This window comes from Haliotis rubra, unplaced genomic scaffold, assembly GCF_003918875.1.
Source record: "Haliotis rubra isolate DU_JTF1 unplaced genomic scaffold, ASM391887v1 Scf106, whole genome shotgun sequence".
NCBI lineage: Eukaryota > Metazoa > Mollusca > Gastropoda > Lepetellida > Haliotidae > Haliotis > Haliotis rubra.
In genome coordinates, this window is record NW_025764959.1 from 1,847,845 (window position 1) to 1,864,212 (window position 16,368).

The following is a 16,368-nucleotide window of genomic DNA, read 5'->3' on the forward strand; positions in this document are numbered from 1 at the left end:
ACATTCCCACTGAAAGGTGGATGATGTATCTGTAGACCCAGTAAAACATTCCCACTGAAAGGTGGATGTCGTATCTGTAGTCCCAGTAAAACATACCCACTGAAAGGTGGATGATGTATCTGTAGCCCCAGTAAAACATTCCCACTGAAAGGTGGATGTCGTATCTATAGTCCCAGTAAAACATACCCACTGAAAGGTGGATGATGTATCAGTAGTCCCAGTAAAACATACCCACTGAAAGGTGGATGATGTATCAGTAGTCCCAGTAAAACATTCCCACTGAAAGGTGGATGTCGTATCTGTAGTCCCAGTAAAACATTCCCACTGAAAGGTGGATGTCGTATCTATAGTCCCAGTAAAACATACCCACTGAAAGGTGGATGATGTATCTGTAGTCCCAGTAAAACATTCCCACTGAAAGGTGGATGATGTATCTGTAGTCCCAGTAAAACATTCCCACTGAAAGGTGGATGATGTATCTATAGTCCCAGTAAAACATACCCACTGAAAGGTGGATGATGTATCAGTAGTCCCAGTAAAACATTCCCACTGAAAGGTGGATGATGTATCTATAGTCCCAGTAAGACATTCCCACTGAAAGGTGGATGTCGTATCTATAGTCCCAGTAAGACATTCCCACTGAAAGGTGGATGTCGTATCTATAGTCCCAGTAAAACATACCTACTGAAAGGTGCATGATGTATCTGTAGTCCCAGTAAAACATTCCCACTGAAAGGTGGATGTCGTATCTATAGTCCCAGTAAAACATACCCACTGAAAGGTGGATGATGTATCAGTAGTCCCAGTAAAACATTCCCACTGAAAGGTGGATGTTGTATCTATAGTCCCAGTAAAACATACCCACTGAAAGGTGGATGTCGTATCTGTAGTCCCAGTAAAACATTCCCACTGAAAGGTGGATGATGTATCAGTAGTCCCAGTAAAACATACCCACTGAAAGGTGGATGTCGTATCTGTAGTCCCAGTAAAACATACCCACTGAAAGGTGGATGTCGTATCTATAGTCCCAGTAAAAGACATACCCACCCACTGAAAGGTGGATGATGTATCAGTAGTCCCAGTAAAACATTCCCACTGAAAGGTGGATGATGTATCTGTAGTCCCAGTAAAACATACCCACTGAAAGGTGGATGTCGTATCTGTAGTCCCAGTAAAACATACCCACTGAAAGGTGGATGTCGTATCTATAGTCCCAGTAAAACATACCCACTGAAAGGTGGATGATGTATCTATAGTCCCAGTAAAACATTCCCACTGAAAGGTGGATGATGTATCAGTAGTCCCAGTAAAACATACCCACTGAAAGGTGGATGTCGTATCTGTAGTCCCAGTAAAACATACCCACTGAAAGGTGGATGTCGTATCTATAGTCCCAGTAAAACATACCTACTGAAAGGTGGATGATGTATCTGTAGTCCCAGTAAAACATTCCCACTGAAAGGTGGATGATGTATCAGTAGTCCCAGTAAAACATACCCACTGAAAGGTGGATGATGTATCTGTAGTCCCAGTAAAACATTCCCACTGAAAGGTGGATGATGTATCTGTAGTCCCAGTAAAACATACCCACTGAAAGGTGGATGTCGTATCTGTAGTCCCAGTAAAACATTCCCACTGAAAGGTGGATGTCGTATCTGTAGTCCCAGTAAAACATACCCACTGAAAGGTGGATGATGTATCTGTAGTCCCAGTAAAACATTCCCACTGAAAGGTGGATGATGTATCAGTAGTCCCAGTAAAACATACCCACTGAAAGGTGGATGTCGTATCTGTAGTCCCAGTAAAACATACCCACTGAAAGGTGGATGTCGTATCTATAGTCCCAGTAAAACATACCCACTGAAAGGTGGATGATGTATCAGTAGTCCCAGTAAAACATTCCCACTGAAAGGTGGATGATGTATCTGTAGTCCCAGTAAAACATACCCACTGAAAGGTGGATGTCGTATCTGTAGTCCCAGTAAAACATACCCACTGAAAGGTGGATGTCGTATCTATAGTCCCAGTAAAACATACCCACTGAAAGGTGGATGATGTATCTATAGTCCCAGTAAAACATTCCCACTGAAAGGTGGATGATGTATCAGTAGTCCCAGTAAAACATACCCACTGAAAGGTGGATGTCGTATCTGTAGTCCCAGTAAAACATACCCACTGAAAGGTGGATGTCGTATCTATAGTCCCAGTAAAACATACCTACTGAAAGGTGGATGATGTATCTGTAGTCCCAGTAAAACATTCCCACTGAAAGGTGGATGATGTATCAGTAGTCCCAGTAAAACATACCCACTGAAAGGTGGATGATGTATCTGTAGTCCCAGTAAAACATTCCCACTGAAAGGTGGATGATGTATCTGTAGTCCCAGTAAAACATACCCACTGAAAGGTGGATGTCGTATCTGTAGTCCCAGTAAAACATTCCCACTGAAAGGTGGATGTCGTATCTGTAGTCCCAGTAAAACATACTCACTGAAAGGTGGATGATGTATCTGTAGCCCCAGTAAAACATTCCCACTGAAAGGTGGATGATGTATCTATAGACCCAGTAAAACATTCCCACTGAAAGGTGGATGTCGTATCTGTAGTCCCAGTAAAACATACTCACTGAAAGGTGGATGATGTATCTGTAGCCCCAGTAAAACATTCCCACTGAAAGGTGGATGATGTATCTATAGACCCAGTAAAACATTCCCACTGAAAGGTGGATGTCGTATCTGTAGTCCCAGTAAAACATACCCACTGAAAGGTGGATGATGTATCTGTAGACCCAGTAAAACATTCCCACTGAAAGGTGGATGTCGTATCTATAGTCCCAGTAAAACATACCCACTGAAAGGTGGATGATGTATCAGTAGTCCCAGTAAAACATACCCACTGAAAGGTGGATGATGTATCTGTAGACCCAGTAAAACATTCCCACTGAAAGGTGGATGTCGTATCTATAGTCCCAGTAAAACATACCCACTGAAAGGTGGATGATGTATCTGTAGACCCAGTAAAACATTCCCACTGAAAGGTGGATGTCGTATCTATAGTCCCAGTAAAACATACCCACTGAAAGGTGGATGATGTATCAGTAGTCCCAGTAAAACATACCCACTGAAAGGTGGATGTTGTATCTGTAGCCCCAGTAAAACATACCCACTGAACTGACAACGTGTTGTCAAACTTTAGTTTGCCGTGTGAAGGCCGTTTTACATCTACTCAGCATACCAGTGAAATGAACACCAAGCAGTATTTGTGTAAAAGACTTTATTGTTCTTATTAAATGTTTGTTCATATATTCATCAATTGTTGATTTCAGAACATTGCACATTATGCCTATTACCTCTAGAAGAACTACTAGAGCAGAGAGGTTGTGATGGTAGAAATTTGGCACTTACGAAACACTATGACTAGGAGAGAAAGAGACCAGAGTGTCAATCTGTACTATACAATAGAAACGACCATACAAGACCAGCATACAAACGTCATCTATATACATGAGTATTCTATGCTAGAAGAATGCTTCTGAGGTGAACAGAAACCAGTCGGATGGAATTTTGAGATCCTGTGTTACTAACAAAACTCATTTTCACGAGGACTTTAGATTTCTGTTATAACTGTTCAGAAAATGAAAACCATTGACGAAAACACTTTTAACAGTTTGGCCAGAATTCATTTCAAAAGGCATAAGAAGGGTATAAAATACATAACTATTATTTGGCTGTATTGACAATACATCACAAGAATGCTGCAAACAAAGGAACTACAATCCAGAAATACATGATTGATGGCAGTGACATATTTTATAATCACAGTTGCTGGGATCATAGGAACTCTTTACTTGACAAAGCACATTGGTATTGCTATTTTTCTGACCAACCACTTTTGTACCTTTAGATAGTTTGAGCATCAGCAATTTTGTTATTGTTCATTTAATGATTTTCTGATCCTTAGGTGCTTTGCACTGCTTTCCTGTCCAATCTCTCGTCCACACTAAGTTTGTGCCTTGTCAAGTAAAGAGTTATTTTGGCGATCCCGGACGTAAATAGGTTTCTTATGCGATAATAGAAAATAGAGTAAACTTGAGCATGAAACTCTCACGTCTTCGCAGAAAACATAGCACCATTGAATCAGTTATAAGGCACGAGTTGGCTTGCCCTGGTAGTCAGTTATAAAATTATAGACATCAAAATTGACTTCCATAATAGTACAAACAAAAACATCACATTTTTCCTGCCTTTAGGACAAAAGACAAAATTTCCCTTTTCTTACCTCATCAATATCGCCTACAAGTTTTACAATACTATGAACAAGAGACCAAATTATGACCATCTCACACATTTTTGATGCAAACTTGACATCTACTAACTCTAGTCCGGAGGTTTCCTGCTTTAAGTGTTTGTGAACGTGGTGAACTAAATTGTTCATTTAATTCTATAGTAGTGAGCCAGAAGCTGTATTTATTAGCAAAGTAATGACATGTGCCACGAGCACCATTACATTCAATGAATGGAGTGGCTCGGAAGTCTTCAAGACAACTGCCAGGGCTGGAGAGAGATTGGCCGCCACCACCAGGGCCTGCTGCTGTATGCTGGAAGGAGAGATATACATTGTGTCAGTAATCAACCTCCCTACATTGTCTGAATACTTCACACAGATATACATTGTGTCAGTGATCAACCTCCCTACATTGTCTTAATACTTCACACAGATGTACATTGTGTCAGTGATCAACCTCCCTACATTGTCTGAATACTGGACACAGATATACATTGTGTCAGTAATCAACCTCCCTACATTGTCTGAATACTTGACAAAGATATACATTGTGTCAGTAATCAACCTCCCTACAAATTGTCTTAATACTTGACACAGATGTACATTGTGTCAGTGATCAACCTCCCTACATTGTCTTAATACTTCACACAGATGTACATTGTGTCAGTGATCAACCTCCCAACATTGTCTGAATACTGGACACAGATATACATTGTGTCAGTAATCAACCTCCCTACATTGTCTGAATACTTGACACAGATATACATTGTGTCAGTGATCTACCTCCTCACAAATTGTCTTAATACTTGACACAGATGTACATTGTGTCAGTGATAAACCTACCTATAAATTGTCTTAATTCTTGACACATATACATTGTGTCAATGATAAACCTCCTCACAAATTGTCTTAATACTTGACACAGATATACATTGTGGTGATCAACCTCCTCACAAATTGTCTTAATACTAGACAGAGATATACATTGTGTCAGTGATCAACCTCCTCACAAATTGTCTTAATACTTGACACAGATATACATTTTGTCACTGATCAACCTCCTCACAAATTGTCTTAATACTTGACACAGATATACATTGTGTCAGTGATCAACCTCCTCACAAATTCATACAAAACTAAGATTACAAGCTATCGCAACTATATAATTCATCATAGGATTGGGAATAACTATTGCTACAAACGCTTTGTGGATCTGTCCCCTGATGCATGTTTTTTTAACTGTAAATAAGAGTTCACAAACTTTTAGAAGTTAGAAACCTAAGTTAGAAATATTCCTATCTAAACAAACTTACCATAGCAAAACTGTATCCTATCCAGAGTCCGTTCCAACCATTGGGACAATCTGGTATCTGCAGTGTTTGACTGTGGACAGCAATCACATTAGCAGGAGCATCGCATACAACACAGCGACTGATATATGGACGGATTTCTCCCTCAGCTACAGGCATCATGGGAATAGGAGCAGTTGTTGAAAGCCAGTAGGACCTGTCATTTCTGCTGGCGTAGTTGCAAACATTGTCCACGTTACAGAACAAGAAAGGCATGGTGCTGAAACGTGGCATGCAGGATCCGGCCCATCCTGAAATCCAAGAAAGCAGTGAGAATATAATCCAAAACTAAACCATCAAACTTTTCTTTCACTCATGAAATATATTGTCTATAAAAATGTAGTACAGTAACACATAAATGATATAACATTAATGAGGGTGTTTGACACAGTACTTACACAAAGGTATATTCTGTTATTAACCAGTCAATATTTTTTACATTGTTTGTGGCCATGACTTAATTACTCTATTCATGGAAATATGAAACCAAAAGTAATTGCTCATTTAGCTAGTGAAGTCCTCTTACAATTAATGTATAAAATATTAACCAAAGGGAGTATACAATGGACAGGATATTCATGTCTTCATGCTAAATACCATATTTTTTCACTTTTGACATGGAATTTATCAAGAACAGTTTTCATCCCAACTGATGAGAACACTCTATTTTGAATCATATTCAACCCGTGAAGATCCAGGTTAGAATTGATCTTCAGTAACCCATGCTTGTCATAAGAGGCAATTAACAGGGTCGGGTGGTCAGAATCGCTGACTTTCTTGACACATGTCATCGTATCCCAATTGCGTAGATTGATCCTCATGCTGTTGATCACTGGATTGTCTGGTCCAGACTCGATTATTTACAGACTGCCACCATATAACCGGGATATTGCGGAGTGCGGCATAAAACTATATTCACTCACTGAATAATATTCAATAACATTTTTCAAGGAATCCCATGTCGGCACACCCCCACTCCTACTTCCTTTAAAATAAGGTATATCTTTATACACTACATAACGCAGCTGATATGATAGTATTATCTCCGCATCACAACACTGTAACCAACAAGTCATCTTTACATCACATGACCCTTTCTTCCCAACAGATTAAACATGAATCCTGTGCCATATGTCAGCCTGTCTCACCTAGGTCCTGGTGGTGTGACTTTTCATTTCCTTCAATATAGAGCAAGCTGTAACCATCCCACATCTGGGCTTGACCCCTGGGGCAGCTGGGTACTTGCTGAGACTGGGAGTGCCGCACAAGGAGGAAGCCAGTGGGTGGGGAACGTCCAGGTAGACCACGGTCACCAGGCAAACCAGATGGACCACGCTGACCTTTACACAAGAGAGTACAAGTTTACAATAATGACTGATACCACACAAGAAATATGTACCATTGTATGTTTTAGTCCTGTATCACTTGTCAAAACAGACATTTACTTTACAGAATGAAAAAAGTTTGTGACACCCCAACAAAACAGAACCAGCTTTCCCTATAAATTTTAGTTTTGCTTTGACTTGAATGCAGTGATTCCCGTGAACTATTTTTAGTAAGTGTGCTTTATGCTGCTACTTGCAATACAACCCCTCACTCGAAATGTTTGTGATACTAGCAACAGTAATTATGCAGGGATGAGAATGAAGTTTGGAGAAAAACTCTGAAAACTAGCCGGGGGTCTGGGGGCCGCAGGCTTTAGACGATTCACAAAAATTACCCTTGGCCTTATGAAATTCCTGGAATTCCGCAGATCCGCGGAAAATTCGCATCCCTACTTATGATTACATGGCATACGTGAGATGACAGAAGGCTCTAATCACTAGGACATCCAACTGTCCAAAATATCACAGCTATCCAACATCCCAAACTATTTCTAATACTAGCAACAGTAATCATTATTACCTGGTGTTCCTGCAGTTCCAGGCAGACCGTCGAGACCTCGTAGACCTTGGGTACCACGCTCTCCCTTGAATCCTGGCAGACCACTTGGACCAGGCTCACCGGGGATACCAGGAGATCCTGAAAATCAGGTCATTATAAATGGAAAGAATTGTCACGTGTAACCTCTTCCTGCATTTTGTGTTCTCATGGTGTGCCATGCTGCTTTGTATGCATCAGAAAACTTACATCTGTGTTCTCACGGAGGAAGGAAACAGAATGAGAATACGTTTAAACATTGTTCTTCTCAACTGTACACATCACTGACAAATAAACATCTCGTAAAAAACGGGGAAAAAAAAGAAGGAAAAACACACATAAGTATCTGTTTGTTTATTGTGTTAATGTTGCACTTGGAAATAGACAACCACCTATATATAACCAAGTATGCACCTGTGTCTTAAATACTAGATCTAGACAAGACATTCACGTGATTGACGCTATGAGCATTGATGGTTACCATGACTTGTTACTCAGTCCGATCACTTGATAATATGGTCTTATATTGCCAGCAATCAAGCCAGTATAATGTCCACAAAGATTATAATTAACTGTGTATCTAACTATGGCATTTAAAAGAGTGGTCTCACTTACCAGGGCGTCCTGATTCTCCCTTGGATCCAGAGAGACCTGGCAGACCATTCAGACCAGGGTCTCCCTTGAATCCTCGATCTCCTTTAGGAAGTTGTTCGTAATTCACAACACCGGGCAAACCAGGCTCTCCCTTCAAACCAAAGGCACCAGGTTGACCTACAAGAGAACAGTCCATGAATCAACCAGTCAAAGTAAGCTAAGTTAACAGTTGACATTCAACACAATTCAATAACAAGATTTTATTTACATAAATTACATTTAATGTATAAAATATGTCAACAGAATGGTTTCACCTCCAGTGACTAAACAACTTGGCTCAGTGATAACATAAATCTTCAATCAAGAAGTGAGCGGAGACTGTGCATGAAGAGAACCGAAGCAGCGTGTAGTAACTAACCTGGTGTTCCATCCCGACCAGACAGACCAGGTAGACCAGCTTCTCCCTTTGGTCCCAGGATTCCAGGAAGACCAGGAAGACCACTATCTCCCTTCCCACCAGAGATACCAGGGGAGTCCAGGCAAGCCAGAGTTACCTGCATTAAAGGTAATTCAGAAAGATTCAATATGGTTACGTTTGTCTTATACAATATCCCTCACAATCAAGGCTTGCAATTTGGTTTCATAGTATATCAACAATTAGTATTTAGCATACTAACATAAGGCAAATATGTGAAACCATAAATGATCATGATCTGCTGCAGATTTTTTGTTAAATCACGTATCAAGTACAGTTATCATTCCAACCTACTAGGTACTTTGAAACATGTGTTGGACAAAAACATACATGTCAATGGTTCAAATTTTTGAAATAAATCCAAGCATGCCATACAGATGTTGAAAACACAAAAAGTGCAAAATTGATACTCGTTTATAAAAAAACAAAGCCCTAAAGAAACTCACCCTTGGATCCACTTAGACCAGGAAGGCCATCGCGTCCTTGCTCTCCGGGGAATCCGTTCTGTCCGCGGTCACCCTTAAGACCAGGTAAACCAGGCAGGCCATCGTTACCACGCTGTCCACTCTCTCCGGGCAGACCTGGGGACACAGTAGCAAGCAGCCATAAGTCATCATGTAATATCTCTTGTTATTGCTCGCCCGTGAAAGATACGGCAATATGACACTAGTGTAATACCGGGAGACATATGATGTCACAGTTCTGACGTCACAATGCTAATGCCACTGTCGCAATGGTATTAGACCGTGCTTGACTCGCGGAAAGCTGAAAGTCATCACACTGTTAGTAGGCAGTTTCTCTCAATTTATGTTGGAGAGTAATAAACTAATACTAAAATCGCTTCCGTGAAATACCATTTTTATTAAACTCGTGAAAGATTTAGTATCAAACTTGCTTTCACTCATGCTTTCGCTCATTTGATACCAAATCATTAACTCGTTTGATAAAAATGGTATTACACGGAAGGTTGTTTAGTATCCTCTATAACTGAAATGACAACTTTCAGACAAGCATCTTTCGTAACACAAAACAGAACACTTTCTAGGACACTGTCATCCAACATGTCTACAGTCACTGAAGACACCATGACAATGTCTCAGTTTCATACAGGTTACTGGTGACATCTTGACGATGTATCGGTTTCATAGAGGTTACTGGTGACATCTTGACAATGTCTCAGTTTCATACAGGTTACTGGTGACATCTTGACAATGTCTCAGTTTCATACAGGTAACATCTTGACGATGTCTCAGTTTCATACAGGTAACATCTTGACGATGTCTCAGTTTTACACAGTCATGAAAGACACCACAATGTTACTAATGACACCTTGATAATGTCTCGTTTTCACCAAGGTTAATAATGACACCCACACATTGTCAAACTCTGAAATTAGTCATAGTACTTCTTTAAACATCATAATTTAACTAAAACTGACCAGCTCGTCCAGGAAGTCCAGGCTCTCCCTTAAGTCCAGGACGACCATCAGAGGATTGTCCAGGTTCACCCTTTACACCAGGCAGGCCATCAAGTCCAGGCATACCTGCAACATCCCCACAGGTAAGAACATGTACTACTACATCACCATCATGTAATCCTTCAAGCCTGATAGCTGGATGGCATTCTCAGTAACAAGATGATAACTGGGTCCATTGGCATATTTTTGATTTCCTTGCATAAGTCTGGAGAATTGCGTAACCCTGTTATTCCACACAGTACCTTTCCATATGATAGGTATCATTAACACAATAATTACATTTCAGTTATAGAATATGTACAGGAAACCCTTTTAATCCACACAATTTCTTTCCTTGTGGGGCATATTATCCTCAGGGACGAATGCCCTATTATACGTTATGTTATGTCTTTTGAATATACTTCGATCTTTCTAACAGTATTTGTTTGGAAAGTGTGGCTAACAGAACAAGAGGGTTCATTCTTATGTTTCAATGTCATCGATTGAAGTTTTAGTATCCTGTCACCATATGGCAGATAATAAGCCTTATGTGCCAGCGAAATGGATGTAGATATATCTATATTGTGTAATAAAATACCTTTATTATATTCAACCATCCTTCATGCATTGAGAGAAACATAAAATACAGTCTGTGTACTCCAACAACGTTGACGAAGCACTCATAAAATACACACACTAAGGAAGGTAATCTCACCTGGATCTCCCTTCAGTCCTGGACGTCCATCATTACCAGGCTGGCCTAAACGTCCAGGCTCTCCCTTCAGACCCTGTGTGGAGCGACCAGGCAGACCAGGGGGACCGGCAGGGCCATCCAGACCTACAGTATACACAACAAGTATACCACCAATTCTAAGATGCTACGGTGAAAGATCAAAGGCGCCAACAATACTTTATCAGACGATAATGTGAATTTTTTTCTATTACGTCACAATGCATTGGTGTCACTGCGCCATTCTAGTCTGCCCCCTCATAATCGAACAATGTTACATTACATCACAATGTAAGGGACGTCACGATGCATGTCAGTTGTCATTGCCTCGTACAGCCTCCTACAGTAAACTACTCCGTTGCATCGCGTTTCTTGGTTTGCAGTTGCTTCACACAGATAACATCACTGGTGGTTTCATTACGTTTATGTTTTCTGATGGTTAAAATGTCTCAATTCGACTCACAAATTTTCAGCGACACGGAAACGTTCGCAATGTTTACATTCCCACAATGCAATCGTGGAATGTCGCTTGACTACTCAGCTCCATCTGGATGTACTGATCTAAACGTACGTTGGTAGTTGAAATGCGACGTTCATATTGCCCCATATGGTTTACGTTAATACAGATGTAGTTAGAATAATTTAGAGAAGTTATTTTATTCTGAACGTAAACTGTCATCAAACTGTTTATCCTTTGTTTTTTTCTGGTAACGTTCGTCTTAACGTAGGGGGGCAGACACATCAATAGAACAGCGCACCAGTTAGCCCTGTGCGAGGATTCTTAATTTAGGTCACCGACCCTGTCGATTGTTTTCCTCCTTAGATTAATCGTAATTATCCTTAGAAAGTATTAAATTTGGCATCTTAGAAAAGAAATACAGTTCACTCTACCACCATGTATAGTGTAATAAAGCACACTTTTGCCCTGAACTATTATAACGTTAAAGCACTCAAACAGTCCAAAACCATAAATTGAGGTATAATGAAAGTTTCCATCTGAAATGGACTTGAATCTAAATATAACCAGCAAATCCAATAACTTGTAGGCATGAAATATCTCATGAATACTAAGACTGGTAAGCGTGAAGGTCTGCTACCCTTTGTCATCCTAGGTGGTACCCAATCTACACTTGCAAAAAATGATTACAAAAGTCAATAGATACAGTGCAATGTGCAGTTATCTATATCATACAGATTATCTACATTTCAGATTCATTTTATGTAAAGAAGTTGGAGTGGACACAGCTAGAAATGTACAACATACCTCTCTCTCCTGGTAGTCCTGATTGACCAGGAAGCCCATCAAGACCTGGGAACCCAGGCTCACCCTTCCCTCCTAGTCACAGAAGAAACACAGATTGAAATATCACTGCACCACTGGTGGTAAGAACTACTTTAGTTTCACTTCAATGTATGGCACTTGGTTGACATATGTCATCGGTTCGCAATTGCGCAGATCGATGCTCATGCTGTTGATCACTGGATTGTCTGGTCCAGACTCGTTTATTTATAGACCGCTGTCATATAGCTGGAATATTGTTGAGTGTGGCGTAAAGCTAAACTCACTCACTCAATCAATGTATGGCAAATACTTGTGGTAAGAACTTTAGTTTCACTTCAATGTATTTCAAACATAATGAAAGTAAGGAATACAAAGGCACTCAAACAGTCACTCAAATGTATTCCAATAGTTTTTACAGTAACAAGGACTGGCTTTGGGACATTAACGCTTGTAAACAAAGAAATTTACTGTTTGTGACATTATCCATGAGCTACATACCTGGAGCTCCGGGCAGACCAGACAGACCAGGTGATCCCTTAGCTCCAGACAAACCTGGGAGCCCAGGCAGGCCTGAGTCACCCCCATCTCCCTTAAGTCCAGGAAGTCCTAAAACATAAACAAGTAACCATGGTAACTGTCTATAGTTTACAAAAAGCACACAAGTTAGACTTTTATCTTCCACTACCTTACCTGTCATGTATGTAATATGAGGGGATAAAGAACATATGATGATATTGCTCATGTGTTACAGACAGAGGTGAAATATGAAATAGAGGAGTAATTCTTACTTGCTTCATAAATTGCTTAATGCTGACCGGCTGGTTCATACTATAGATGTTACTCTCTGATTACTGTATACTATAGCTGAATGACTTTGAAGGGTCAGTCTCCATGCAACTGTGCTTACCTGGCTCTCCATCCCGACCATTGAATCCTCTGTCTCCCTTTGGACCAGACAAACCAGGGAGACCTGGACGCCCATCCAGACCTGCATCACCCTTAAGGCCAGAAGTACCTGGTAGGCCAGGCAGACCAGACTCTCCCTTGCTACCAGGAGCACCAGGCAGGCCAGGAAGGCCAGAGTTTCCTGTAAAAATGACAGTTGTCACAATAAACAAAATACCAGGAAGAAAAGCCAAAAAAATGGCAGGAGAAGGATTTATGCTCGAAGTGTTACACTAGCAACTAGTTTTTTGCATGATATCTGCAAGTATGTAGATGGCAGGTACCTTTCATTCCAGACAGACCATCTCTTCCAGGCTGGCCAGGGCGACCATCAAGACCAGGCTGTCCCTACACATGTCCAAAATACAATAAAACATCCGTAAACTAATTAGGAAACACTTATTTGTGGAGCCATTTTAATCATGCATCATCTATTAGACTGTTCTTCAATTAAATGAAATTTAAATTTCCATTCTGGAATTGTGTTCCTTGTATCTATTTCCACAAAAGATATTTGTACACGCACAATTCATGAAGGACATTTCAGTGTTAAAGGTACTATCTATTTCCACAAAAGATATTTGTACACGCACAATTAATGAAGGACATTTCAGTGTTAAAGCTACTATCTATTTCCACAAAAGATATTTGTACACGCACAATTAATGAAGGACATTTCAGTGTTAAAGCTACTATCTATTTCCACAAAAGATATTTGTACACGCACAATTAATGAAGGACATTTCAGTGTTAAAGCTACTATCATTAATATTTGGTTGAGATTGGTGATGTACTGATTATTGATAAACCCCTAAAGAATATACAGGCTGCAAATATCATATAGTCATCATCCATACCCTCTCTCCCTTTAGACCAGGGAATCCTACAGGCCCAGGATTTCCCTTTGGTCCTCCAAGACCAGGAAGTCCAGGTTCTCCATCACGTCCTGGCACTCCAGGTTCACCATCTCTGCCAGGCTGGCCGACACCAGGCTCCCCTGGGCTTCCTTTATCTCCAGACAGACCAGGCAGACCTTCAAACAAGCACAAAGTAGTCTCTCTGTATCAGTCTCAATAGAGTGGGCAACAACATTTTCCTTGAACCTTCATAATGAAAGTTTTATATTCACATATAAGAAAATTGTCACTCCAATTAGAATTGTCTTAATTAGAACTGTACTATATCCCACTTTGTTATATCCAAGATGACTGTGGCTGCAGCAAGTTGTTGGGCATTTGCATGCATATAACAGAACTAATGTTACGATGCCTACCGTCCTGTCCACGTTCCCCAGGTATTCCAGGTAGACCATCTTCGCCTCGGTCACCAGGAAGTCCAGGTAGTGCTGCCTCTCCAGCATCTCCCTTCAGACCAGGCAGGCCAGGCAGACCACCACTACCCTTTGATCCTGAAACAAATAGGCACCTACTGTCAAATACCAGCAACATTTGAACATATTAGTCACTCTTTTGTCAAAGCCAGTAAATGCCTACACTAACACAGGGCTCAATTTAGTGCTTTGTTACTTGCACTGGTGCAACCCAATATAACTTAGTGCAACCTAGTTATTTGTCTAACTTGCACCAGGTGCAAGACAATTCTTTAGAAATATATCAACAATAAATCTAACATTACAAGCATAATTATGTCAGCTCATTTGTCTTCTAAACATTGAATAATTCAATAGCATATTTCTTTCATTACATATTGCAATAAAGGCAGTGCAACTGGAATTTGGCTGGTGCAACTAGGTTTTTATCTTAGGTTGCACCTGGTGCAAGTAGGTTAACGTCTCTTAAATCGAGCCCTGTTACATCAGACATCAATGTGTAACACATGTATTAATGCTTAAGGATTGTTGCATCTAAGATTGTGATTTAGCTATGATCTTGTATAGCTTAAAGCTTAAGAATTAGAGTCACTTAATGTAACCATTCTTTAATGACTCACTAACAATATATCCAGGGAATCAAGCATCCGGAATTAGAGTCACCTAATGTAACCTATCTTTAATGCCCTCACTAACAATATGTGCAGGGATTCAAGCATCCAGAATTAGGGTCACCTAATGTAACCTATCTTTAATGCCCTCACTAACAATATGTGCAGGGAATCAAGCATCCAGAATTAGGGTCACCTAATGTAACCTATCTTTAATGCCCTCACTAACAATATGTCCAGGGAATCAAGCATCCAGAATTAGGGTCAGTCACCTAATGTAACCTATCTTTAATGCCCTCACTAACAATATGTCCAGGGAATCAAGCATCCAGAATTAGGGTCACCTAATGTAACCTATCTTTAATGCCCTCACTAACAATATATCCAGGGAATCATTCAGAATTAGGGTCAGTCACCTAATACTACTTACCTCTAATGCCTTCACGACCACTTTCACCAGGGAAGCCAGCTGCACCAGTTTCTCCCTTGAGCCCAGCCAAACCCTGAAGACCAGGCAGACCATCACGTCCAGGTTCACCAGGGAAACCCATCAGTCCAGGATCACCCTTCACACCTGCAAAATAAGCAATGTAGAAAATAACATTGGTCATTACCTAATATCTAAGAGACAATGACAATTTTTTAATTTTTAATTCAATTTGTTATACCACATGGAGTGGTATACAACTAAAGGATGTCTGTCAGTTATCAAGTTATCCAGTGAGAGATATCATGAGCAACAATCCATGCTGTAAATGTACGATGACACATCAACCAAGCCACAGAACTTCACCACTTGATGCATTTCGTTACTTCCTACAACCAGCATAGGCTGCTTGGGATAAATTCTACCTGGAATCCCCCGACAGGTTGATGCATAATTATTGCAAGTAATTTAGTATTTAGTTTGTACCTGATAACCACAGGTATTTATTACAAAAGAACTGGAAGGGAAGACAACAAATCTACTAACCTGGCAGTCCAGGCAAACCATCTTGACCGCTTTGTCCGGGTGGTCCTCTGACGCCAGAAAGTCCAGGAAGGCCAGATTGTCCAGCAGGTCCAGGTTCACCAGACTCGCCCTTTGGTCCAGAGAGTCCAGGGAGGCCAGGCAGCCCAGAGTCACCCTTACTGCCAGGCTCACCTGCAGAGGACAACAAACAATTATAGACATCATATGAGCTCAATACCTGCCCAATACAGAGACTGAGCATCATATTGCGTATTTTTATTGGTGTTGATAAAAAACAGGTATTGCTCTTAAATGAATATTTTTTTTATTATACAATAAACAAGGGCGATTCAACAAATCAAACTAGGTTAGTTATGATGTAAAGAAATTCTAAGACACAGATATATCACCCTGGGTAACTTTTATTCCAGTTTTGTTTT

The 16,368-nt window shown here is 40.4% G+C and overlaps 1 protein-coding gene across 1 annotated transcript in view; it reads right to left on the reverse strand.

The window, feature by feature from the left end:
- Positions 1 to 3,258: 3,258 nt before the first annotated feature.
- Positions 3,259 to 16,368, reverse strand: part of LOC124277940 (collagen alpha-2(IV) chain-like) — a 73,094-nt gene continuing 59,984 nt past the window's right edge. Inside the window, 17 exon segments of the mRNA XM_046713660.1 lie at positions 3,259 to 4,597; positions 5,598 to 5,884; positions 6,782 to 6,973; positions 7,539 to 7,655; positions 8,169 to 8,324; positions 8,566 to 8,760; positions 9,069 to 9,203; positions 10,061 to 10,165; positions 10,794 to 10,916; positions 12,073 to 12,144; positions 12,589 to 12,696; positions 12,998 to 13,177; positions 13,320 to 13,383; positions 13,893 to 14,068; positions 14,309 to 14,443; positions 15,407 to 15,550; positions 15,950 to 16,120. Coding sequence (XP_046569616.1) covers positions 4,340 to 4,597; positions 5,598 to 5,884; positions 6,782 to 6,973; positions 7,539 to 7,655; positions 8,169 to 8,324; positions 8,566 to 8,760; positions 9,069 to 9,203; positions 10,061 to 10,165; positions 10,794 to 10,916; positions 12,073 to 12,144; positions 12,589 to 12,696; positions 12,998 to 13,177; positions 13,320 to 13,383; positions 13,893 to 14,068; positions 14,309 to 14,443; positions 15,407 to 15,550; positions 15,950 to 16,120 — 2,618 coding nt within the window. The 3' untranslated portion in view covers positions 3,259 to 4,339.